Raw genomic sequence first — 27,604 nt, forward strand, 5'->3', positions numbered from 1 at the left:
TTTATTGACAATCAAATGACTATTTCTGGATTATTCTCTTCAATTGACCTATATGTCTATCCTTATAGCTATACTTCACTATCTATTTTTGTAGTTTTATAATAATTCTTTTTTTTTTAATCCTTACCCGAGGAGTGAGGATATTTTTTCCATTGATTTTTAGAGAGTGAAAGGGAGTGGATTGAGGGAGAGGGAGAGAAAGCGCGATAGGAGAGAGAGAGAGAGAGAGAGAGAGAGAGAGAGAGAGAGAGAGAGAGAGAAAAGAGAGAGAGAGAGAAACATCAACTGGTTATGTTGGGATTGAACCTGCAACTGAGGTATGTGCCCTTGACCAGAAATTGAATCCACAACCCTATGGTCTATAAGCCAAGGCTCTAACCACTGAGAAAACCATCCAGGGCAAGTTTATTTTTATTTTTATTTTTTATTGATTTTAGAGAGAAAGGGAGAGGGAGAGAGAGATAGAAACATCAATGATGAGAGAGAATCACTGATCTGCTGCCTCCCTCATGACCCCCACTGGTGATCGAGCCTGAAACCAGGGCATGTGCCTCTGACCAGAATTGAACCAGGGACTTCTTAGTCTGCAGGCTGAGGCTCTAAGTCTAACCACTGAGAAAAACCATCTAGAGCAGTGGTTCTCAACCTTCTGGCCCTTTAAATACAGTTCCTCATGTTTGTGACCCAACCATAAAATTATTTTCGTTGCTACTTCATAACTGTAATGTTGCTACTGTTATGAATCGTAATGTAAATATCTGATATGCAGGATGGTCTTAGGCAACGCGACCCCTGTGAAAGGGTCGTTTGACCGCCAAAGGGGTTGCGACCCACAGGTTGAGAACTGCTGATCTAGGGCATTTTTGACATATGCATATATTCATAAGACCATCACTACAATCAAGTAGTGAATATCTCTATTACCCCTAAAAGTTTTCTTGCACTTCCTTAAAATTCCTTCCTCATACCACACATCTAAGTTACTACTGATTAGTGTTCTGTCTACATCAGCGGTTCTCAGCCTGTGGGTCGCGACCCCTTTGGGGGTTGAACGACCCATTCACAGGGGTCGCCTAAGACCATCGGAAAACACATAAATAATTAATATTGTTTTGTGATTAATCACTATGCTTTAATTATGTTCAATGTGTAACAATGAAAATACATCCTGCATATCAGATGTTTACATTACGATTCATAACAGTAGCAAAATTACAGTTATCATGTAGCAACGGAAATAATTTTATGGTTGGGGGGTCACCACAACATGAGGAACTGTATTAAAGGGTCGCAGCTTTAGGAAGGTTGAGAACCACTGGTCTACATATTAGTTTGTGCTTTCTAGAATTTTATATAAATGGAATCAAAGTTATGTGCTCTTTTATTTTTTGGTTGGGTTCTGGTCTCATTCTCTTAGCATAATTATTTTGAGTTTCATGCATATTGTGTGTAAAAGAAAGTGTCCATAGTATGGATTTTCCACAATTTGTTTATCCATTCACTTGCTGTTTACGTTGTTTGGCTGTTATGAACAAAGCTCCTGTGTACTTTTGTATACAAACCTTTGTATGGACATAATAATTGCATTTTAAAAATGAGGTAGGCTCATTTCTTCCCTGAAGGAAACGGTAAAGAGGATGCTATATAGCAGAAATATTCTAAATTCATGATGGAATTGAGCATTTGGTTTGATAGGGGATTCTGGTTATTTGTGATTTATTCCAGAGTTCTGTGTTTTAGTGCTTTAGACTCTGTTACTAGTAAGAAAGGTTAGGATGTTATGGTAAAAATGGCTTATTGTAAACTTCAAGTGTAAATATAGAAGGTAGAGGAAGTTTTGCAATATTTTTTTTTAAGATTTGGTTTTTGTATATATAAAATGGTCAAAAATGAGAATCATTGTCCGCTTAGAGATTTTGTATAATCTCAGATTGATTGTTATATAACAGCCACTTTAAAGAAGGATAATCTCTGAAGAGTCACGTTTTGTATTTTTTAAATACAATTATTTTGTTCTTCATTTATAGGCAAACAGTTTGGAATCCAAAGATTATCTTCAGGTTTGTCTTCGAATAAGACCATTCACACAGTCAGAAAAAGAACATGAGTCTGAGGTTTGTGTTGCATTATATCTTCATTAAATGGGCAAAATATAATTGTTTTCATTATTGTTTTTATTGTGGGATTATTTTTTATTTGTTCTAGGGCTGTGTGTATATGCTGGACTCACAGACTGTTCTGCTGAAAGATCCTCAAAGTATCCTTGCTCGGTTAAGTGAGAAAAGCTCTGGGCAGGTGGCACAGAAATTCAGTTTTTCTAAGGTAAATACTCATATGAATCTGAAGATTTTTCTTTTTCTTTTTTAAAAATATTTTTATTGATTTCAGAGAGGGGGAGAGAGAGAGAAACATCAAGGATGAGAGAGAATCATGAATTGGCTGCCCGAGAATCAAACCCGGGACCCTTCAGTCTGCAGGCCAATGCTCTATCCACTGAGCCAAACTGGCTAGGGCTGAAGGCAAAGATACTTGTCTTAGGTTAAATTGCTACATATTTGTATATAATTAGCTATATTTATCTTCTGCTTATGGAACTTAGATCTTAGGCACTAGTATTTTTTTCTCAAGGGTAGGACTCAAATTCCAGGTCTGTAAATTTATATGTGAATAAATCACAGTTTAGTTCTTATAATAAATTTTTCTTAAAAAAATTTTTTTCCCGCCCCCCCCCGCACCCCCAAATTCAGATGAAAACTTGTTCGGTTGGGTCAGAATTCTATCTTGAAAACTTCATCAGAGTAGGTAAACTATCAAGTTTACTTGTGAGAGTTAGGGATATGGCACCTATTTTAAGGATGAATCATAAAATGATTTAACATTTTTAAACGAGAGATTCATTTACAAAACGAAATAAATTTAAACATTTATCTCTCTCTTTTTTGGGGGGTTCTATATCTCCTCTTCAGGATTTTCATGTACACGGAGGTAGGGTAGAACTCATTGTGAATATTAACTTGAATTTTCTAAAAAGATTTGTTTTTAAAAATGCTTATTTAGGTTTTTGGTCCAGAAACTACACAGAAGGAATTCTTCCAGGGTTGCATTATGGAGCCAGTAAAAGACTTTTTGAAAGGACAAAGTCGGCTGATTTTTACTTATGGGCTAACTAATTCAGGAAAAACATATACATTTCAAGGTAAATTGCTTTGTTGCTTTTTTTTTGTTGTTAGAAAAAATGAAGTACTAATATCCACTCATATAATACTTGCATGTAATTATGTTTCCATTACCTAGTACATTTGCTCCATTTTTAATAGTAATGAATAATTGAATGTGTACTGCTGATGGCTTTTAATTCACATTGAGTTAAGTCATTTATGAAACTACCCATATGATAGAGAATTAGATGATAAAAATTCAGAAAAAACGATTGATGTGACATAGTGAATTGAGCATGGATAACCAGGGAACGACTTTGTTTCATTTTACTATTATACTTTGTGATTATGGGTGATTGCAAATCTATGGCATAATCTGAATGTGAAATTTCAGGTTTTGCATCAAATAGTAATTGATAAAATGTCGATTATACAATGAACCAGAGTTATAAACTGAGTAATTCTTCACCTTCTCTCACATTTGTCTTAGCTGTTTACTTTTGTCTATGGTGGTATAAAAGGAGCATTGGTAGTCCAGGGACGTTCTTGCTTTCTTAACTCTGAGGGAGTATAAAACAAAAATTCTTTTCACAGGCACAGAAGAAAATACTGGCATTCTGCCTCGAGCTTTGAGTGTATTATTTGATAGTCTTCAGGGAAGACTATATACAAAAATGAACCTAAAACCACATAGATCCAGAGAATATTTACGGTTATCACCAGACCAAGAGAAAAAAGAAATTGCTAGTAAAAGTGCATTGCTTCGGCAAGTGAAAGAGGTATGGAAGTATTTTAGTATGTAAATATATCAAAACCATGACCTATTATAAGCTCTTTAGTTTGTTTCAGCCTATATTGGAATATTTATGGTGGTGGTAGTTGTCTTGTCTTTTTGAGAAAACTACTAAAAGCTTGTTGGAAGACATCTCTTCTTTTTCTATTTTGTACATACAGCAGAAATATTTAAACAAAACAAATGTAAATAGTTCTGAAATTTTTCTTGGTTGTTGTAGAAACACATTGTATTTACTATGCAATGATTTAAAAAATGTTTTATTTGTAAAAGTAATATACACACACACACACACACACACACAAAATCTAAAAGGAATATGAAAAAAAGTGTAAATTTCTTATAATTTCATTTTTGAAGAAAAAAACTACCATTAACAGATTGGAAAGTGTCCTTTATGATCTTTTTCTTTCTATTACAAAAATCTATAAACAGCTTTCTATACAGGGATGGCAAAAGTAGGTTTACCATTGGGAGTATGCGAAACAGTTTATTCTTGTATTAATTATTTTATTATTTATTTGTATTACAATGTTAAACTTACTTTGCCCATACACACACACACACACACACACACACACACACACGCACACGTATAGTATATGTACATATATGTGTGTGTGTGTATATATATACAAAAAAGTCATATATATGGTTGCATATATCTTTACAGGTAGGATATAGTCTTATGTAAACAAAAATGAGATTTTACTATACATAGTTAATATAACTTGCTCATATAATACATTTTAAGTCTCTTACTATCTTAATTCATGTGTCTCTTACCTATTAGGTTATGTTTTGATCTCTTTTGTTTTTTGCCTATTTCACCTCTGCCTTCTGAATTTTATGTTTTCAGAAATTTATCTTATTACAATTATTAAAAATTACTGACAGCTTTTATAAATATTATCAAAATATGGTGGGGATTTTCTTTTTTAAGATATTTAGAAATCAGGGTGTCAAGGTAGTAAAAAGTTGTTGATTAGTGGAGTTCAGAGTTCATGATGATGATCTGTGAAAGTAAAATAGTATATTAACAGAAATCATGGAGATGGTTAGAAAATTTCATAGATAATAGAGAAAATTAGTAATTCATAGTGAAAAAAATTTTCCTAAGTTATTTCTATTTAAAACAAAATAGGTTTTTGCCTATAAAATTAAAAATGTTAAAAAATGAGTTATTTTCATATACTGATTATAAAGTGTGTTTCTAGAAAGCAATTTGGCAATACTGTTAAGAGTGAGAACTTAAATTTTTTTTTTATTACTTCTACCAATTAAGACTTAGGTATATACCTAAGGAAATGATTAGCATAAAGAAGGAAAAAAATTAAGATGTCTTGTTACTTTTAGTGACAAAGCTTTGTAAGTAGTCTAAATGTTCAATAATAGAATAATTAAGTCATAAAACATTCAGTTATGCAGCCACCAAATGTTTACAAATAAATTTAATTATAGAGATAAAAAACTTACAATGTAATAAGTATGGAGAAAAGAACAGATGGGAATATATTGAAATATTAAGAATAATTGCCTCTTAGTGGCAGGGATTATATATGATGATGTCTTTTTTAATACTCGTATATAGTTTCCCAGATTTCTTTTGTGAGAATGTATTATTTAACAAGGAAAAAAGTACCTGGCCATCATGGCTCAGCGGTTGAGTGTTGACCTTTGAACCAGAAGGTCACGGTTCAATTCCTGGTCAGGGCACATGGGTTGTGGGCTCAGTCCTCAGTGTGGGGCGTGCAGGAGGCAGCTGATCAGTGATTCTCTCTCATCATTGATGTTTCTGTCTCTCTCCCTCTCCCTTCTTCTCTGAAGTCAATAAAAATATATTTTAAAAAACCGAAAAAACTAGGAAAAAAGTTAATAGGCGGTTGGAGTGTTGTCCTGATATGCCAAGGTTTCAGGTGTGATCTCTGGTTAAGGAACATTCAAGAAGCAACCAATGAATGCATAAATTTCTCTTTCTCTCAAATCAATAAAAAAATATTAATAGACAGAGGTCATTGAGTAGATGAAAGGTGTTTGGTTGTTGACTTATTTGGATAGGTAATTAATATATTGGTTATTTAATCTTAGCTAAAAATGTTTTTTAACTTCTAAAAATATCTTTCTTTTTTAGGTTGTTATGCAAAATGACAGTTATGATACTCTTTATGGTAAGGTTTCTTTTGTCACCTTTAAAATGATTATATTGCAAAGCTTTTAATTTTTGAAAAGCTTGTTATTTAATTCTTCAGTGACATAATAATACTTGGAAAATGGTACATACCTATAGGAAATGCCATTTACTATAAAGTTTATTTGGATTTAATATCACAGATACCCATTTCACTGGTTGTGACTTCCATGTTGAATTTAAATGTCCTTTACATTTACTTTCAGTTTAGACATTGGTATATTTTCAAAAAGAAAAGGGGAAGCCAAACTTTGGTTAATACAAATATTAGTTACATCTGCTTTGATCCAAAACTTATTTAACATTGCTGGTCAAAAGATTTAAGGTACTTAGTTTTTGAAGTATAGGATTCTTGATCTATTCTGTTGTCTCATTTTTCAGTCAATTGCTTAATTTTGTGATTATTCTTTTTTATTTTTTGTAGGAAGTTTAACAAACTCTTTGAATATTCCTGAGTTTGAAGAATCTATGAAAGATTGTGAACAAGCTAGCTTCAATATGGATAATAACATAAAATTTTCTCTGTGGGTTTCTTTCTTTGAGATTTATAATGAGTATATTTATGACTTATTTGTTCCTGTGTCATCCAAGTTTCAGAAGAGAAAGATGCTACGCCTTTCCCAAGATGTAAAGGGCTATTCTTTTATAAAAGGTATACTAATGGGTACTTATTATTTTACTAGGGGCCCGGTGCACGAAATTCGTGCACTGGGTGTGTGTGTGTGTGTGTGGGGGGGGGGGGGGGAGTGTCCCTCAGCCCAGCCTGTCCCCTCTCACATACTGGGAGCCCTCAGGCGTTGACCCCCATCACCCTCCGATCGCCTGATCGGCACCTTGCCCAGGCCTGAGGCCTCCGCCAGAGGTGTCAGGCTTGGACAGGGGACCCCCATCTCCCCCCGATCACTGGCTCTGGCCCCCGCCCAGGCCTGAGGCCTCTGGCCCAGGAATCATGCCTGGGCAGGGGACCCCCATCTCCCTCTGATCGCTTGCTCCACCCCCGCCCAAGCCTGACGCCTCTGACCCAGGCTTCAGGCCTGGGCAAGGGGACCATCATACCCCCCCAATCCCCGGCTCCATCCCCCACCCAGGCCTGATGCCTCGGCCAGAGGAGTTGACCCTCATCACCCTCCGATCACCAATCACCGGATCGGCCCCTTGACCAGGCCTGAGGCCTCCGGCAGAGGTGTCAGGCCTGGGCAGGGGACCCCCAGCTCCCCGTGGTTGCAGGCTCTGCCCCTGCCCAGGCCTAACGCCTCTGGCCTAGGCGTCCGGCCCAGGCAGCGGGGACCTGCAGTGGCAGCGGGGGGCGCCGCGATCGTGGGCTTCGCTTTAGGCCCAGGCAAGGGACCCCTAGCTCCTGGGACTGCCAGCTTCGACCATGCCCAGCTCCCATCGCTGGCTCCACCCCTACTTCCTGCTATCACTGGCCAGGGCGGCAAAGGCGCCTGATTCTCTGATCATGGCTGGGGGGCAGGGCAAAGGCGGCCCCAGGGCCGCCTTTGCCCTGCCCCCCAGCTCTTAGCTCCCCCCTGGGTTTCTGATCACTGTCAGTGGCAGGGGGCTTCTTCCTGCTTTCCCTTTCGCCTCCCTGCATTGTGCCTACATATGCAAATTAGCCACCATCTTGTTGGCAGTTAACTGCCAATCTTAGTTGGCAGTTAACTGCCAATCTTAGTTGGCAGTTAATTTGCATATAGCCCTGATTAGCCAATGAAAAAGGTATTGCCGTACGCCAATTACCATTTTTCTCTTTTATTAGTGTAGATTGTTCTGAAGTAGCTTTTTAGGGTTTGTTATTAGCTATATGAAAGCAAACTGGAAATTGAAAAATTTATTACCAATTATTAACATCAAGATAATAAGGGAAGTTTATGCTCTGCAAATATGTTTTGGTATGCTAATTAAACCTGAATACAAAGGGGTTTATTTTAGTAAGTATTGTGTTTATTTGAGTATCATTGATTGAATTTTGAAAAATGGGAAAAGCTATTGATATTCACATTATTCCGTTGCTTTGTAATAGTGTCCAAACTTTGGGGATTCGGAAATGTTTTTGTTCTTCTACAGTGATATCTTTCCAACCTTTTAAACCACTACTCACAGTAGGAGATGCATACATGTTAATAATATATGTATACAATATATTTACAACTCAGAAATTTTATTATACTTAACCTTACTACAAGGAATGCACTTTGATGTTTTCTATATCCTACTTCTATTTTTATAAAATGCTATTTATGAATATAAATAAATTTGATTTTATGATTCATTAATGAATTCTAACACAGCTAGGTAGTCTTGTAGGTTTAATATGTACTGTGTTTTGTTTTTCTTTTTTCTTTTCCCTGGATGTCTAATTCTAAGGACTCTTACCCATTTTATTTATTTATTTTTTACTTTTCATATATATTTTTATTGATTTCAGAGAGGAAGGGAGAAGGGAGAGAGAGATAGAAATACACAATGAGAGAGGATCATTGATCGACTGCCTCCTGCATGCCCTGCACTGGGGATCGAGCTAGCAACTGGGGCATGTGCCCTGACTGGGAATCAAACTGTGACCTCCTGATTTCTAGGTCAACGCTCAACCACTGAGCCAGGCTGGCCTGGTTCTTACTCGATTTTAATTTTCCCTTTGGGTGACTTTGTAAAATAACATTTACTTTGCATGTCTGTATAACAAATACTGGAAAGTTATTTAAATGTCCTTTCTTTATATACCTCTTTTCTAATGGAATATGGAATAGCTGAGTTGACTCCACCTAGGGCATGTTATTAAAAGAAAGATTTCATTATATGTCTTTGGGAAAAGAGATTACAAATCCTCAATGAGATTACATTGTACAACAAATACTGGGTTTTTATTAGTTGACTAGAGGCCCAGTGCACGAAATTCATGCATGGGTAGGGTCCCTAGGCCTGGCCGGTGATCAGGGCCGATTGGGGCCTTCCAGCTGCTGGCTGCTGGCTGCTGGCTGGGGCCTTCCTTCATTCCATGTCGCCTCCCTGGTGGTCAGCACATGTCATAGCGAACAGTCGGTCTCCCAGTCGAACTCCCAGGGGGACAATTTGCATATTAGGCTTTTAAATATATAGATATAGATATGTGTCCCATTTATTTTTTAAAGATCTACAATGGATTCAAGTCTCTGATTCCAAAGAAGCATATAGACTTTTAAAACTAGGAATAAAGCACCAGAGTGTTGCCTTCACAAAAATGAACAATGCTTCTAGTAGGAGGTAAGGAGTAAATCCTATGGTGTAAGCCTGAGGCACCCAGGTTATGCTAATGTAAATGCAACTAACAAGTTTAAAGTGGGCAGTAGGTTTTCTGATATGTTAAATTAGTTCATAGGCATAAAAACTGTAAAGAGTGCTAAACACATAAGATTATCAGGACTATTTCTTATTTTGACAAAGCATTTACTATATTTTTACTCTTTCTTTATATGATTAAGCTTAATATGTGAAGAGCTGCCTATAATAGAGGACTTTGTGTCTTTTCCAGTTAACCCATGAACACAAACATACTGTTAAGAGAGAATCTCAAGGCATTAAAAATATGATATTTTGATGGGAGGAATTGGAGGGTGAGAGACAAAAGGAAATACTTTTAAGAAATGACATTTAAAACGTGTCTTTTCTTAAGTGTAAAAGAGCCTTGACCCCTTAGATAAGCCCTTATTTTGGCCAAATATATGCTTTGCTTTAGGTATATACTTAAAGAAGATTAGCTGTACATAATACTGCTTTAACTAATAATAAGATCTTTGTAAGCAAATTGAGACTTTATTATAAATGATTTACATTAGTAGAATTTGGAATGTTATGAGGAGCAGGTTCAAGGGATTTGGAGCTAAATGGAAGGTAAGGTATTTGGTTTTAGACACACGGGTATATAAGTGGCACATAAGTGGCAGCGGAACACTGAATTAAAATACCTGCAAGCTAGTTGGGAAATGCAATGCTAGAGGTATGGCTAGTATTAGGGTATAAGTAGATGTTGATTAAGATGCTTGTTTCTCCTATTCAGAATGCAGAAATTAAAATGGAATATAACCCTTGATCTTTGTATATTTCTTTTAGTCACAGCATATTCACTATTAGAATATTGCAGATTGAAGATTCTGAAACGCCTCGTGTATTGCGAGTCAGTGAGTAAGTTGAGCATTTTTGAAATTGTAATTATATATATACTAGAGGCCCAGCGCACGATTAAATAGTGGGCGTGTAGGGTCCCCTGGGCCGAGCCTGCCATCAGGGCCATGTCCGCCGCCTGCCTCACACGCTCTGCGGATGCTGCTGGCGCTCCACAACGCTCTGAGGATGCTGCTCTGGGGATGCTGCTAGCACACCCTAATGCTCCGCTGACGCTGCCGGTGCCCCAGGGGGAGGAGAGGTGGTGGTAGGGGGAGGGCCTGAGAGGTGCTCCAGCACTTCCTGGTGACCGGTTATTTGGTTGTTATGGCGTCACGACCACAGGCCTTTTATGCTATAGATGTATATACATATATATATTTAAATATATATTTAAGGTATTTTTTTTATTGATTTCATGGAAGAAGGGAGAGGGAGAAAGAGATAGAAACATCAATGATGAGAATCATTGATTGCCTGCCTTCTGCATGGCCCCACTAAGGATTTAGCCCGCAACCCCAGCATGTTCCCTTCACCAGAATTGAACTTGGAACCCTTCAGTCCAAAGGCTGACACTCTGTCCACTGAGCCAAATCAGCTAGGGCTGTAATTATTTTTAATTGTTTTGAAGAACTTTTAAAGTTTGTTTTGTTTGTGTTTATTCAGATTGTCTTTATGTGATCTTGCTGGTTCAGAACGAAGTATGAAGACCCAGAATGAAGGTGAAAGGTTGAGAGAGACTGGGAACATCAACACGTCTTTATTGACTCTGGGAAAATGTATTAATGTTTTGAAGAACAGTGAAAAGTCAAAGTAAGTGTTGCTGAAAGTGTTATTAGCATATTAAGTGTTATTTTTAAACTTTCAACTTCACTAGTTTTAGAAAGTTGTTCTTAACCTGTATAACTACATATAGATTGTGATTAAAATACTCAGAGATTGCCCTGGCCTGTGTGGCTCCATTGGTGGGAGCATTGTTCCTGTGTACTAAAGGGTGGTGGGTCGGATCGCTGTCCCCGCATATGCCCAGGTTGTGGTTTGGATAGCTGGTTGAGGTGTGTGCAGGAGATGGCTGACCAATGTTTCTCTCTCACATCATTTCTCTTCTCCTCTCTAATATAAAAAATAAAATACTTGGAGATCTTGGGCTAAAAACTTATAGAAATAAAAAGCATCAATTCATGCCAGTGACTCCTCAAGTAACCACAATTTTTTTAATACTAAATATGTATCAATAGACATTTTGCACAGTACGCTTCTCTAAAATCATTTTATTCTTACTAGTGCATTGTATTATTCTAGATGTGATAGGTTTCTGCATTAATTAACCTTTTAGGCTGAGTAACTTCTAAATCAGCCTTCATTATTTTGATCTAATCAAGGTGTTTCATGGCATATATTTATAATTGCTTTATATTACAGAACAGAATGCAGTGTTGTGTGGTTTTTGTTTTGTATTTTAACATTTTACCCTAATGGGTTGTTTTTACGAGTAGTAGTATTATTAATAGTAATTTAAAGAAAAGAACATAAACAGAAAATGTTACACATAAAACTAATCACTAGCCTAGAATTAAGTCCATTATAGTTAGGTTATCTATTTCTCTCTAAAATTTATCAGCATCCTGATTTAATGGGGTTTGCTTTAACTTAAAATTATTTGAATTTTTTCCATAGGTTTCAGCAGCATGTGCCTTTCCGGGAAAGTAAACTGACCCACTATTTTCAAAGTTTTTTTCATGGTAAAGGGAAAATATGTATGATTGTCAACATCAGCCAGTGTTGTTTTGCCTATGATGAAACACTCAATGTGTTGAAGTTCTCAGCCATTGCACAAAAAGTAAATATATTCATACTTCTATAGAATCTATTAAACCTCTTATTAGAATATTAATGATTTTTTTCTTAGGCTAGATAATTATTTTGCACTTATAACTGTAAACCTAAGAAATAATTGAAAATTAAAAATGTAAATATTTGACCAAGTAGGAGGATGTGGGTGAAAATAAAAAAGTAACTCCTGCTAGGATTAAAATGACCTCAATAGTAAGTGTTAACTTAATCATAGGCACCTTTTACAAAATATGAGTACTATTCTTGGAATGAATTGTCGGCTTTTCCGTTCTGTTTCAATTAGTGACTAATTGGGTAGCTTCCTGCTAGGAATAGTACTAACAACCTAGTACCTTTACTTATAGTGTACATGTATAATTAGCTTTTTTGTTATCAGAATGTTCATTTAAGGAGCGAATTCCTTCTTGAATATTTGTTTGTGTAGGTCTTATTTTAAACACTTTAGTTGTCATTTTACTTAATATTTATAACATTATTTTTTTAGTGGTTGGTTCTTGCCTTTTCTGTTTTAAATGTCACATTGGATATTTTAACAGGTTTGTGTTCCGGACACTTTAAATTCCTCTCAAGAGAAATCACTTGGACCGCTCAAATCTTCTCAAGATATGCCATCAGACAATAATTCAGATAATAAAATATTAAATGTAAAAAGATCTACGATTTCTTGGGAAAGTAGTCTGGAAGATCTGGTGGAAGATGAAGATTTGGTTGAGGATCTAGAAGTAGCTGAAGGAAACAGAAATGTGGAGACTGAACTTACTGATGAAGAGCTAGATAAAACATTAGAGGAAGACAAGGCTTCCATCAGCCATGAGGAGAAGAGAGTATGTATTAAGAACGTAAACTTCTAAGCTTGGCTTATTGTTATTCTGAAGTTAGAGTCAATAATACTTAAGGCTCCCTCCTAATTTTTTCCAGTAGCACACTAAATTTTTGTATCTCAACTTTATATTTTGGAAAATTTCAAAACTACAAGAAGACTAGTACAATGACTATCCATTTACACTTCACCTGGATTTGCCATTTGTTAACATTTTACTCTATTTACTTTAATTCTTTTTCTAAGAGTATTTGAATGCACATTTTTTTTCTCTGTAGCATTTGAAAGCAAGATTCAGACATAATGATACCTTATATGTACTTCAGCATATATGTCTTAAGAACATGGATATTTTTCTTATGATGAGAGACCATTTTTATACCAAAGCAATTTTATACTGCTATAATAGTATAATCAATCTATTATATTGTCCACATTGAGATTTCTCCAGTGGTTCCAATATGTCTTTTATAGCCACTTTGTATTTTTAATTATTCTAATATAATATAGCATAGATATTTTTTAAAAAGTTGAGCTCAATTTAGAATACCCCCAATCTGGATTTGTCTGATTATTTACTCATGATCCGGTTTGATACTTTGGGCGAAGTTGTGAAATTTCCATTGCAGCGCATCAGGAGACATGTGATGTTTGATTTCCCCATTCTTGCTGTTGCTAATTTTTTTAGTACATTTTATTTGATTTCAGAGAGGAAGGGAGAGGGAGAAAGAGAGAGAAACATCAATGATGAGGGAGAATCATTGATCAGCTGCCTACTGCACGTCCCCTATTGGGGATCGAACCCACATCCCCGGCATGTGTCCTTGACCGGAATTGAATCTGGGACCCTTCAGTCAGCAGGCCGACACAAGCCACTGAACCAAACCACCTAGGGCAGTGATGGCGAACCTATGACACGCGTGTCAGAAGTGACATGCGACCTCATTTTTTTGGTTGATTTTTCTTTGTTAAATGGCATTTAAATATATAAAATAAATATCAAAAATATAAGTCTTTGTTTTACTATGGTTGCAAATATCAAAAAATTTCTATATGTGACACGGCACCAGAGTTAAGTTAGGGTTTTTCAAAATGCTGACACACCGAGCTCTAAAGGTTCGCCATCACTGACCTAGGGCATGATACTAAGTTTTGCTCACTTGGTTAAGGTACCGTGTTTCAGATCTCTTCATTTTAGAAGCATGTCATCTGTGACATGCACACTTTGAGACCGTGTGCATATCTTGTTCCCCAGTATCTTTTTACGCAATGATTTTAGCATACTCCTTCCAACTTCTACTTTGTAGTCTTAAGTACAGATGCTCAAAATGTCTACCTAGTATCAATTATTCTATTAAAAAACCTGAATTACTTGATTCTCTTATATTTATGGTAAATAAGGTTTAGGTTTAATAGCTTCTGTCCAAATACAGTAACCTGTGTTCATGGGTGTACTTTAATGGTGTTAACACATCTCACATCATGGTACTTTTTTGGGCTGTAGAAGTCCAAGTAGATGGACAATATAATGTGTTAAATACTCATTTTAATAATTTACTTCAGTGTCCTTGAAAGTCATCCTTGCACCTATTTTGGAATTGAGAATGAAGACTGCAGATGCTACTGGTTCCAGTTTTTCTGGTCACTATGTGATTGGACCTCACTTGTCTTGAGTTTCTGTAATGTAGTATTTCCCTGTGATAAAAGAAGCCATTAATAGTCTTATTTTAGTTTGTAGTAATTCATTATTATTATTATTATTATTATTATTATTATTATTATTGTTATTTTCAGAGAGAGAAAGGAGAGAAGAGATAGAAACATCAATGATGAGAATCATTGATTGGCCTCCTCCTGCATGCCCTCTATTGGGGATTGAGCCTGCAACCAAGGCATGTTGCTAATATTTGAAGCATCCCACTTGATTTTTCAAGTACTGAACCTGCAAAGAAATAATTTCCAGTGTGAATATGATTACTGCTAAAAAGATGCATAATCATAATTGACTACATGAAAAGAGTTTTATTTTAAACACTTGGACAATATTTCTCTTGGGATATATTTTATTAGAATTTTAATATTTATATGTTTTAGAAACTGTTGGACTTAATAGAAGACTTGAAAATAAAGCTAATAAATGAAAAGAAAGAAAAATTAACATTGGAATTTAGAATTCGTGAAGAAGTTACACAGGAGTTTACTCAATATTTGGCTCAACGGGAAGCTGACTTTAAGTAAGTTATTTCTTCTATGTCCTGGTAAAAATTGAGAATTTTATTCACTTGTTTAATTTTTTATTTTTTTACTAATTTTGTATTAGGTGGCTTCTGAATTCTCACCTTTATACTTTTGAAAAATAGCTGTTACTAAACTCCATGATGATTCTGAATTACACATGAATAATTACTTAAATCTGCTTTTAATTTATAATGTCTTTAATCTTAGAAATTTAAAACAAAAATACAAAGTAGGGCTTTTTGGTTTTTCAATGGAATTCATTTGTGTTATGCAGGGAAACACTCCTTCAGGAACGAGAGATATCAGAAGAAAATGCCGAATGTCGTTTGGCTATCTTCAAGGATTTGGTTGGTAAAACTGACACTCAAGAAGAACCAGTAAATCAAGATTGTGCCATGAAAGTTGAAACCAAAGTATGTTAACTGAAATATTAAAGTATTGAGGATTTTGGTACCAGGATTTAGTGTACCACATCAATGATGTGAAACATTAGTATAGTTGGGTGGGCAAACTTTTTGACTCGAGGGCCACAGTGGGTTCTTAAACTGGACCGGAGGGCCGGAACAAAAGCATGGATGGAGTGTTTGTGTGAACTAATATAAATTCAAAGTAAACATCATTACATAAAAGGGTACGGTCTTTTTTTTTTTTTTTTAGTTTTATTCATTTCAAACAGGCCGGATCCGGCCCGCGGGCCGTAGTTTGCCCACGACTGGTTTAGAATTAAAAACTTACTGTATAGCTTTTTAAAATTAAATATTCTTTGTTAGAAATATAAGGACACATCGTTTAACTATAGCTGTTGGAGTTGAAAAATTTGTATATCTGTTATATTTATATCTCATTTTGGTGTTGCTTATAGGTAGGTAGGTTCCTTTTTGTCTGATTATGGGGTACCCCTCAGATTTGTCTTAAACTGAAAGAATTTTAAAGTTATACAGAGCCTAATGGTTCATTTACTTAACTGCTCTGATTAAAACAAAAACATTTATGTATAAAGAGGATTGCTCTTGCTAGCCAGCCAACCATTCCCTACTATTTGAAGAAAACATTATTCTTTTCTGCTTTTTCCACTAAAGCTGAAATTGATCACATCCCTTTGTTGTTGTTGTTTTTTTTTTTTTTTTTATTGATGATTTTAGAGACAGGAAGGAGGAGAGAGAGAAAAACATCGATCTGAGAGAGAAACATTGATCGGCTGCCTCATGCGCCTGAGCTGAAATTGAACCCACCATCTTTTGGTGTACGGGACGATGTTCCAACTGAGCCACCCAGCCAGGGCTTGTTTTATTTAATTACTCAATCTGGGGGCTTGTGTTCATGATGTCCAGGCTTTTGCTGTCAAAGCAGCATTATGTCTCCCTGACATGGTTTGGGTCTTGGTCTAAGCTGGGAAAATGGAGCTTTGTGTTCTCAGTTGTCCCACAAAACCTTTAAGACTCATTGTGTAACTGAAAGTACACCTGAACTAGGTAATCATAATTGTTCTGTAATGACTTACCACAGTTTGCAACATTGTTTGAATGGGGATCTGTGTCTCATATTCCATAAGACAGAAAATGAATAATAGAATACAACTTTTTCATAATTGGAGATACTTGATATAATTTATTTTTAAAAAATTTCAAGTTGTTAATTCTTTTGTTATATTTTTTAAACTGTCTAATAAATCAGATGGTATCTCACTGTAAGAGTGAAAGCCACTGTTAACATAGGCATGTGGTTTTTGCTATTTTTAGGAAGCACATAATTACGTAGGAATTGAAGATATTATTGATTCTCTTCAAGATGATGTCACTGATATTAAGAAACAGGCTGAAATTGCTCACTTATATATTGCATCTCTTGCTGACCCCCAGGAAGCTATTGCTTGTTTAGAAATAAAGTATAATCAAGTTAAAGCTGAATTAGCTAAAACTAAAGAAGAATTAATCAAAACCCAGGAAGAGTTAAAAAAGAGAGAAAATGGTAAGTAGATGTATTTTACTCTTATTTGGATGATATAAATGCATAAAAAGACAACTGGTTAATATGAGATTTTTTTGTTTTTAAATCCTTACCGGATGACATGTTTATTGATTTTAGAGAGAGAGGAAGAGAAAGAGAGAGAAACAAAAATATCAATGTGAGAGAGAAACATTGATCAGTTGCCTTCCATATGCGCCCCTACCAGGATCGAACTTGAAGTCTAGGTATTGCCTGGACCAGAAACTGAACCCACAGCCTTTTTGGTGTGCGGGATGATGTTCCAACCAACCAAGCTACCCAGCTGGGACAGTATAAGAGATTTAGGCAACTTACTTACCATTGTGACCAGAAAATTATGTGATTTGGGTAACATAGTTAATATTTTAACTTTTTTATAGCTTTATAATAATTTACTATTAAATTTATTTTTGCTTTTATTTGCTTTTAGACTAATATTAGAAAATAGACTTCTTAAAATAAAAGAACTAAGTATTAGCTTCATCAGCAAATTAAGAAATCTCATGGCAAGTTGTAAAGTTGTAAATTTGTTCTTTATTCTTTATGCAGTCTTCTGTATTTTTATTTTTTTATTGATTTCAGAGAGGAATGGAGAGGGAGAGAGTGATAGAAATATCAGTGATGAGAGAGAATCATTCATCAGCTTACCTCCTACATGCCTCACATTGGGGACTGAGCCTGCAACCCTGGCATGTGCCCCTGACCGGAATCGAACCTGGGACCCTTCTGTCCACAGGCTGATGCTCTATCCACTGAGCAAAACGAGCCAGGGCAACTCTTCTGTATTCTTAATGAATTCATACAGTAGTAGATTCTACTCTTGGCTTACAAGTTTGGGATAGAGTGACTTCTCTGAATGGTCTTAAGAAGTCTATGTGATGCTTCATTCTAGTTCTGATGATCATATCTGGGTTTTAAGAGCACTAGTTAGATAAAATACTCTTCCCTTTCCTCTGAAACAAGATTGTAGAAAATAGCAGGTCAGCCCGGCCAGTGTGGCTTGGTTGAGTGCTGTCCCATGAACCATGAGGTTGTGGGTTTGATTCCCGGTCAGGGCATATGCCCGGGTTTTGGGCTTGAAGCAGTTGATCCATGTTTCTTTCTCATATATGTTTCTGTCTCTCCCTTTTCCTTCCTCTCTCTGAAATCAATAAAAACATATTTTTTAAAAAAATGAAAGAATGGAAATAGCAGGTAAGTTGTGCCTTCTACATTATAAAGCAGTCCAGAAAGGTACTAGCTTCTTGTCTTCTCTGAAGTTATGCCAGAAATTTTTTTACTATTTAGCATATGTCATTCATTTTTATTCTGAGTGTTTAAAGTAACTTTTTCAGAAACATTATCCTCTGGTGATAGAATTAGTAGCTGAATGCTGTGCTTCTGGTGCTTTCAAAATCCTTTTTTCTAAATATAACACTAGTTGAAGTGTCTACTGTAGCAGCTTCTGTTTTGTGATTATTCAGTGATAATTTTTTTTAGGTGCTTAATTGTTCAATAATTTTATTTTTTACAGAATCAGAAATTAACTTAAATTCATTGGTTCAAGAGCTTGAGAAATCTAATGAGGTAATACTTTAAGCTTTATTTTTATCTTGATAAGAAACTTGATAAGTTATTGAAGGGACATGAATTATAACAAGGTACATTTATTTTAAACATAAAATAATAAATTAATTGATTGAAAAAATTGAAAAATGTGTGTCTTCACCCTCATGCCCCTTTTCAGCGATGGCCACTGGGAAGCTTCTTCAGGTCTTCCAGAAAATATTTACTTATTTATATAGAACACATACACACATACATACACCTGTTAAAAAGTTTATACTAAAGGGATTGATGTTCCGTGTCTTCCCTTAAAAGTTGTCTTGGACAGATCTATGTCATTTTTTGTTTTTTTAAGCTAGGTGCATGGTGATGATTTAAACTGTGTTTATTTTGTCTGAAATTACTGAGTGTTTTAAATTATGGGATATGGTGCAGGTGGTGTGGCTCAGTGGTTGAGCAACCTGTGAATCAGGAGGTCTCAGTTCATTTCCCAGTCAGGGAACATACCTGGGTTGTGGGCTCGATCCCCAGTTTAGGGCATGCGGGAGGTAGCTGATCAATGCTTCTTTCTAATCATTGATGTTTCTATTGCTTCTTCCTCTCCCTTCCTCTCTGAAATCAATAAAAGTATATTTTAAAAAAAACAACAGCTATGGGATATGGCCTGAGCAGTGTGCAGCATTGGAATTCTGAAGATCTCTGGCACCTTTAGATCAGATAACCATTCCAAATGGTTGTGTATATTTTTGACATTGATAGATCTAAATATGAAATTACAAGTATACATGGAGGTGAAGTTAATTTAGAGCTCTAAAGTTACTATGTTTCCTGACCTTCTCTGGCATGAGTTTTCTTATTTTAACTTACATTCATCCTATTGAAGAACTAAATATTTTAGGATATGACCAGATATAGATATACTCAGGGTCTTCGTATCTAATATCTATATTTAAAGAAGTAACCACAATAATGTAGCAGAAGACATTATAGCTACTGTTTAGACAACTCCTAAACTTTTATTTTTCTAGCTATAAAAATAATAGATGCTAGTTGTAAAAATTTAGTTATATTAAACTATGCAAGATAGAAAATAAAAAAGGTCCCCTGTAATCTTTCTCCTAAATTACAAAAAAGAGAGAATACCAATAAGTTGGTTGGTATCTCTTTTAGACTTGTGCTTTACATATATTCATTTAAATCTCAAAAGAACTTTATGATATAGATACTATTATTTTTTATTTTTACAGAGACATTAAATAACTTACCCTGGGTCCCCCCACTAGAAGGGAGAGAAACTAGGATACAAACCCAGAGAGTCTGATTACAGATTCCTCTTACCTAGTAGGCTATATTCTTTCCTTTGTTTTTATAAACACTTTATTTTCAGTTATTTATTTATCTTTAGAGAGGGGGGAAGGGAGAGAAAGAAACATCTATATGAGAGAGATATATCAATTGGTTGCCTCCCATACACACAGCTTGTGCTCTGACTGAGAATTGAACCTATGACTGGTGCATGGAATGAACCTCCAACTAACTGAGCCATATGGACCAAGGCTAAACATATTATGTTTGAAACAAAAATAAGGTCATGCTGTACATAGTGTGTGGTCCTTGGTATTTTTGCTCAGTCTTTAAATTTGAAGGAATTCTAAAACTGCATTGTATTTTATCCTAAAATATATTTACTAACCATTGCTATTTTTCTTCTTTTCAAAGAAAATAATTATTCAGAATCAAAGAATTCAAGAGTTGCAAGATTTAGTTAATCAAAAAGAGGATACTATTAACTTCCAGAACCTAAAATTTCATGTGGAAAACACATTTAAAAGCAGTGTAAGAATTTTACTTTATTCTTCTACATTATAGATTACATTAAAAAGTATGTTTTGGTTGAGACTAAAATTAATTTAAAATAGCTTAAATAAGCTAATTTTCTAAGAATGTTTAATTGTTTATTTTGGTTTTGAATTCACTTTACTATTGTGAAAATCTTAATTTTTTGAGTACTTCAAGGAGGGCATTTGGCCTCTTTGCTCTAGAGCAGTGATGGCGAACCTATGACACGCGTGTCAGAGGTGACACGTGAACTCATTGTTTTGGTTGATTTTTCTTTGTTAAATGGCATTTAAATATGTAAAATAAATATCAAAAATATAAATCTTTGTTTTACTATGGTTGCAAATGTCAAAAAATTTCTATATGTGACACGGCACCAGAGTTAAGTTATGGTTTTTCAAAATGCTGACACGCCGAGCTCAAAAGGTTCGCCATCACTGCTCTAGATCCTGTTATCTGTTAACTTATAACGGTGCTAAATTGCTCACATAAATACATAAACAAACAAGTGCGAAGTAACCTGGCTGTGTGCTCATTAACTGTTGATCTAGGGCGGTGATGGTGAACCTTTTGAGCTCGGCGTGTCAGCATTTTGAAAAACCCTAACTTAACTCTGGTGCCGTGTCACATATAGAAATTTTTTGATATTTGCAACCATAGTAACACAAAGATTTATATTTTTGATATTTATTTTATACATTTAAATGCCATTTAACAAAGAAAAATCAACCAAAAACATGAGTTCGCGTGTCACCTCTGACACGCATGTCATAGGTTCGCCATCACTGCTCTAGGTATTGGAAGAGGACACTCCTTCAAATAACTGAGCTGTGGAGGTTAGATTTTTTTTTTTGGCGGGGGGGTGGTAATGATGATTGAATAATTTGAAGGGGGAAAAAAAATCAGGCCATTGTGATAGGTCTCAGAGTGGGGGAAGGAGACAACTGACCCTGTCATGTAGTCAAAACTCTCTAGCTCTGTCAGAGCTGTGATCACCTATCCCAGGGTTTTGTCATTTGTCAGTGATGCCAAGATGCTAATTGTGAGAAAGTATGGCGGTTGTTCTTCATGATATTCTTTGTTTAAGGATAGCTAAAAAAAATGTTGCTTTTATTTTTTTCAATAATCCATTACTTTATGACTTAAAAGTCATTTTATTTATAGCTCAAGAATAGTGTTTGCTATTTTTATTTATTTATTTTTTAAAATATAGTTTTATTTCAGAGAGGAAGTGAGAGGGAGAGAGAGATAGAAACATCAATGATGAGAGAGAATTGATTGGCTGCCTCCTGCACGCCTCCTACTAGGGATTGAGCCTGCAACCCAGGCATGTGCCCTTGACTGGACCCGAACCCAAGACCCTTCAGTGCACAGGCCGACACTCTATCCACTGAGTCAAACCCCTAGGGCAGTGGTCGGCAAACTCATTAGTCAACAGAGCCAAATATCAACAGTACGACGATTGAAATTTCATTTGAGAGCCAAATTTTTTAAACTTAAACTATATAGGTAGGTACATTGTTATTAACTTAATTAGGGTACTCCTAAGGCTTAGGAAGAGCCACACTCAAGGGGCCAAAAAGTCGCATGTGGCTTGCGAGCCGCAGTTTGCCGACCACGGCCTTAGGGCTATTTGCTGATTTTATAATGTAAACAAGGTCCCAGTGCACGAATTCATGCACCTTGAAAGGAACTGTGGTCCGCGGGCTCGCTGCAATGACAGCGAGCCTTGGTCTGGCACCCCCGCTCACTTGCTCCACCATCTCACGGCGGCCGACTCCTGCCATGTTCTGCGCACGCCCCCTGGTGGCCAGTGCACATCATACTGACCGGTTGTTTGGTTGTTTTGGTTGTTCCGCCATTAGGTGTATTTGCATATTAGCCTTCTATTATATAGGATGAAATTTTTTCTCCATAAAGTTTTTTTCAAAACTGATTGCTACCAGTATATAGGGATTTAAGTAATTTGTACATTAAAAAAAAAAAATCCTTGCTTTTACCATACCTTTGATTACTATAGACTTGCACTTAACTGCTGAGTTTTACCCTTCCTCTTTCTGGATAACCTGTATTGTACCTCCTTTCTGCTAGCCTTTTAGGGAGGCATAGTATCTGCCTTAAAAAAATAAAAATCTCAAAGATTTTTATCATTTAGATAAACTAACAACTCAAATTTAAAGTCTGTATATCTTTGACTATACAAGGCTAGAGACTAAGGTCAAAACTTTTTCTGGGAGTTCTAAAAGTGAGACAATACTGCTTATCTTTGAGCAGCTTTGGTTACAAAACATAACTATTGAATTTCTAGAGTGGGGCCTGAAGATTTTAAGTAAAAGTATAAAGAAATAATTTTATTGTAGTGTTTTCGTATTTTTCTTTTCAAACCACATTAAAAATGTGACTAAGGGGTAGTTGTTTTAGGGTTCTATAGTTATCCCAAAACAAGTCTATAATGTACCCGATCACCTTAGAAAATCTAAAGATGAATTAGTTTTTACATGTCAGGTGAAACTACATGCTTAATTGACTTTAAGACAACGTTTTCTTGTCCTTAGTGAGTGTACACATTATTTAATATTACTCATTTGCAGAGTCCTCAGTTATCTTAGGGTGAGATATAAGAAATAACTTAGAAAAGTGTTTCAACAAATTTGAAAATAAAACTTTTATGATGCACTATCAAACAGTTTGTATAGTTTTTACATTTATTGTAGCTTTCTATATGTGAATTAATATGAATTTATTTTATTTTAGGACAAGGCTGGTACATCTGTAATAATAAACAATAAATTGGCTTATAATGAACCAGTTGAAATGCCTAAGGACAACAAAAGTAAAACTTATTCAGGAAGAAAAAGATTAAACGAAAATGAATTTCAGCAAGATGAGCCACCAGCTAAGAAAGGTACTGCTTCATTTGCCAACAAGAGGCCTATAAGAAAGCTAATTCCTAAACCAGTAAGCAGAACAGATGCAAATGGAGGAAATATACTTGTCTAGGGAAAAAACCCTGAAGAAATCTAAATGTTACTAATATTTATGCTAATATGTTATGAACCTGAGGATGGGTGTATTTAAAGCTCTTTCATTATAATAAATATATTTTTAGATATTGTGCTTTTATCACTTTTGCATGCCTGTAATTCTTTTACTTCTCTGCTTATAATAGTTAAAACATATCACTTTCATTTTCATAATGATAGTACGTTTTTTTTCACCCAAATATTTCCACATTGCTTTCTACCTTTGCATTTTTTTTATTTGGAGAAAAGGAAATCTGACAGGAAGACTTTGAACTACATACTACTAAAGACAAATGTGCTCGAATCAATTTTGTTACTATAGAATTTATTTAAAAAAAAAAAGTGGGTACATGCTTACTCTCTACCTGTATATGTGGAAGAACATACCAGCATTTACATTCTTTCTAAACTGTTCATTATTTCTTTTGGAAAACTTTTGTAGTATGATACAGGGGGGTAGGGCTTTCTCAGAGAAAGTGCATTAGCTTTAGAAACCTGGCTAGCTGCTTCACCTTGAGAAAAATGGGTGAGTTAAGTCTTAACTTTGGACATTAGTTAAATAAAATATACAGTACTTGCCTCCTGAGGTTGTCAAGGATGAAAACAGGTGGGTAATACACCAACATACTACACACCTCACAGAACCTCAGTAAAATGAATGTTTTCTAAAGTAGGTGCCTTAAGGATAATACAGCATTAGGTAAATGTTTTGTAGGATATATTATGCTTGTGTGAGCTAATAGATTGAGACAAATATGCATATGCCTTCTGTCATCCATTGAAGGAGGTGTGCTTTGCTACTTGGGAGGATAACCTTGCTGTGATTTCCATTGCGTTCTTCCTCTTTTTCATTCATCTTTGTCAGTGTCATAGACTAGTTGAGAATGTAGATAACTAGGAATTGGCCAGGAGCCAGTGTTATACACAGATGATCAGTCCTAAAGATAACCCATTCATGAAGAAGATTATTTAAGAACTATAGCTAAATAATTTGGATGTGAGTAGATTTGAGTAAGTTTAGCTAACATAACAAATTTTTATTACTTCTTAAAATCACAACCACTTTGGCTATTTCTCCATTACTTATGTTATTAAAAAGTATAAAAAAGGAGACATATGTAATACTCTTTGTAACACTTTAAGCAATAAAACAATAAAAAAAAAAGAACCCAACAGAAAATAGTTTAAGCCACATACTAAAAAAAAAAAAAAAAAAAAAAGGATAGGGATTACATAAGGGATCACATAAAAACTATAGATATAACCACCCTCTTTCCTCTCCACCTGCTACTAAAAGATATCCAGAACAAAATATGTGACTCTTATAACTACTAGGATAGAAGGAGGTTGATAGTTCCATGGGAAGCATGTTTTCTGTTCTTAAAAGGAAATGCAGAGAAGATTTGACTTTGGGTGATGTGCAATAACATAGAAACCCACACCTGAAACTTATATGTTCATGTTGACCAATGTCACCCCCCCCAATTAATTTAAGAAATAAGTGTTTGGTTTTTTTTTTTTAAAGGGAATACAAAGCCTTTTCTCTATGAAAGTGAATTTACTTTTTGAGATCACTGTATCCATACTTGGGGGAAACTGGTAACCAAACAGTCCAAAAAATAATTTTCAGATAGTGATAAAGGAGACAAACCAGAGATATGATACAGTCTATTTAGGATTTTTCAATCAAAACTAACTTTTTACAATGAAAAGAAGTAATCCGTGTGAATACACTACATGCATGTAGTGTAAATATTGAATTAAAGTGTTAACTGTATTCCTTTCTTTTTGTTTACTTTCTAAAAGTAAACTAGATACTGTAGAGTTTTTCCTATCTTTATTGCTGGATTGATTTTAATTTCTACCTCACAAGGCTGTCCTGAATATGTTCTGTAAATCTTTTGACATACTAATAAAACTTTTTAAATTTTTTGAAAAAATAGTACAAATAGCTAAAAAAGATCAGATAAAAATATTTTGGTTTGGTTTACCTTGTATTTTGTATTATATTTTGATTCTTTTTTAATTAAATTTTTTCCCATTTCAGTTGACATATAATTATTATATTAGTTTCAGGTGTATAACATAGTGGTTGGACATTTATATAACTTAGAAAGTGATCACACTATGTATCCTGGTTCTTGAAATATAGTGAAATTATAGGAACAATATACTTGATAACAGGAGCTTTCTGTATTCACTTCAGGGTGTAGGGACTACATGTATATAGTATGCATGACTCAAATCTCTTCCCTCAGGATAGTCGGGATGTATTTGTGAGCTTGGGATTTCTGTTTGTTGTCATTTTAAAGTTGCTTAGATCCCATCTCCATTCCTAATAAGAGTTCAGATATTTTTATATCTTGTCTTTTTAAAGGGTAAGAGGATTTTTTTAAAAACATGTCTATTATGAGAAAAAAAATCATCCAGGACTCTTAACATCATCATTTGGTTTTCTCAATTAGTTATTTCCATTGATGAATTCATAGGAATGAAAATATTATCAAATAGAGAATTAGGTTGCATGGAAAGTAGAACAGGAGTGAACCAGTGGAGAAGACCAGGTTATTTCACTTTGGGATGACTTGCCACAGCTTTATAAGATGCTGGGAGATCTAATGAAAAATAATACATTGGTTCAAGATTATTATTAAAAATCTATTAGATTTAGTGGGCAGCTTTTTTTTTTTTTTTTAATTAAATCTTTATTGTTCAGATTATTACATTTGTTCCTCTTTTTTCTCCCCATAACTCCCCTTCTCCCAGTTCCCGCCCCACCCTCCGCCCTCACTCCCCACCCACTGTCCTCATCCATAGGTGCACGATTTTTGTCCAGTCTCTTCCCCCATCTCCCACACCCCTTTCCCCCCCAAGAATAGTCAGTCCATTCCCTTTCCATGTCCCTGATTCTATTATGATCACCAGATTATTTATTCACTTGATTCTTAGATTCACTTGTTGATAGATCCATGTTTGTTGTTCATAATTTTTATCTTTACCTTTTTCTTCTTCTTCCTCTTCTTAAAGGATACCTTTCAGCATTTCATATAATACTGGTTTGGTGGTGATGAACTCCTTTAGCTTTTCCTTATCTGCGAAGCTCTTTATCTGACCTTCAGTTCTGAATGATAGCTTTGCTGGATAAAGTAATCTTGGTTGTAGGTTGTTGGTATTCATCACTTTGAATATTTCTTGCCTTTCCCTTCTGGCCTGCAAAGTTTCTGTTGAGAAATCAGCTGACAGTCGTATGGGTGCTCCCTTGTAGGTAACTGAGTTTCTTTCTCTTGCTGCTTTTAAGATTCTCTCTTTGTCTTTTGCTCTTGGCATTTTAATTATGATGTGTCTTGGTGTGGTCCTCTTTGGATTCCTTTTGTTTGGGGTTCTCCATGCTTCCTGGACCTGTAAGTCTATTTCTTTCACCAGGTGGGGGAAGTTTTCTGTCATTATTTCTTCAAATAGGTTTTCAATATCTTGCTCTCTCTCATCTTCTGGCACCCCTATAATTCTGATGTTGGTACGCTTGAAGCTGTCCCAGAGGCTCCTTACACTATCTTCGTATTTTCGGATTCTTTTTTCATTTTGCTTTTCTGGTTGGGTGTTTTTTGCTTCTTCGCATTTCAAATCTTTGCCTTGATTCTTGCGCCCCTCTGGTCTGCTGTTGGGAGTCTGTATAGTATTCGTTATTTCAGTTCGTGTATGCTTAATTTCTAGTTGGTTCTTTATCGAGGGTCTCATTAGATTTCTTGAGGATCTCACTACATTTATCGGCGGCTTCTAGACAGTTCTTGAGAGACCTTAAAAGTGTGGTTCTGAGCTCAATATCCTCCATTGACAGTTTTGTCCTGTTTCTTTGTCTCCGCATTTTTTATGCTTTCTTGGTGCACCCCCTAGTGGTCTTTGTGCGCAGTCTTGTTGTAGTTAAGCCTTGATTGTTTCGGCAATACTGGGGGTGATTTGACCTCCAGGCTAACTGGCTATGAGAGTCCTCTGTGTCTGCAGTAGGAGAGCTTCTGTGCTGGA

At 35.5% G+C, this 27,604-nt stretch overlaps 1 protein-coding gene across 1 annotated transcript in view; it reads left to right on the forward strand.

Moving 5' to 3' along the window:
- Window positions 1-27,604, forward strand: part of KIF20B (kinesin family member 20B) — a 64,092-nt gene that overhangs the window by 4,824 nt on the left and 31,664 nt on the right. The window contains exons 3-19 of the mRNA XM_081104309.1: window positions 2,028-2,114; window positions 2,206-2,322; window positions 3,058-3,196; window positions 3,753-3,937; window positions 6,083-6,119; window positions 6,564-6,791; window positions 9,271-9,382; window positions 10,229-10,300; window positions 10,946-11,092; window positions 11,957-12,119; window positions 12,670-12,957; window positions 15,048-15,187; window positions 15,466-15,604; window positions 16,931-17,159; window positions 18,691-18,743; window positions 20,442-20,558; window positions 23,316-23,466. Coding sequence (XP_080960435.1) covers window positions 2,028-2,114; window positions 2,206-2,322; window positions 3,058-3,196; window positions 3,753-3,937; window positions 6,083-6,119; window positions 6,564-6,791; window positions 9,271-9,382; window positions 10,229-10,300; window positions 10,946-11,092; window positions 11,957-12,119; window positions 12,670-12,957; window positions 15,048-15,187; window positions 15,466-15,604; window positions 16,931-17,159; window positions 18,691-18,743; window positions 20,442-20,558; window positions 23,316-23,466 — 2,404 coding nt within the window. The remainder of the gene's footprint in view (window positions 1-2,027; window positions 2,115-2,205; window positions 2,323-3,057; window positions 3,197-3,752; window positions 3,938-6,082; window positions 6,120-6,563; window positions 6,792-9,270; window positions 9,383-10,228; window positions 10,301-10,945; window positions 11,093-11,956; window positions 12,120-12,669; window positions 12,958-15,047; window positions 15,188-15,465; window positions 15,605-16,930; window positions 17,160-18,690; window positions 18,744-20,441; window positions 20,559-23,315; window positions 23,467-27,604) is intronic.

The sequence above is a fragment of the Myotis nattereri genome, assembly GCF_964212035.1.
Source record: "Myotis nattereri genome assembly, chromosome: 13".
Classification (NCBI taxonomy): domain Eukaryota; kingdom Metazoa; phylum Chordata; class Mammalia; order Chiroptera; family Vespertilionidae; genus Myotis; species Myotis nattereri.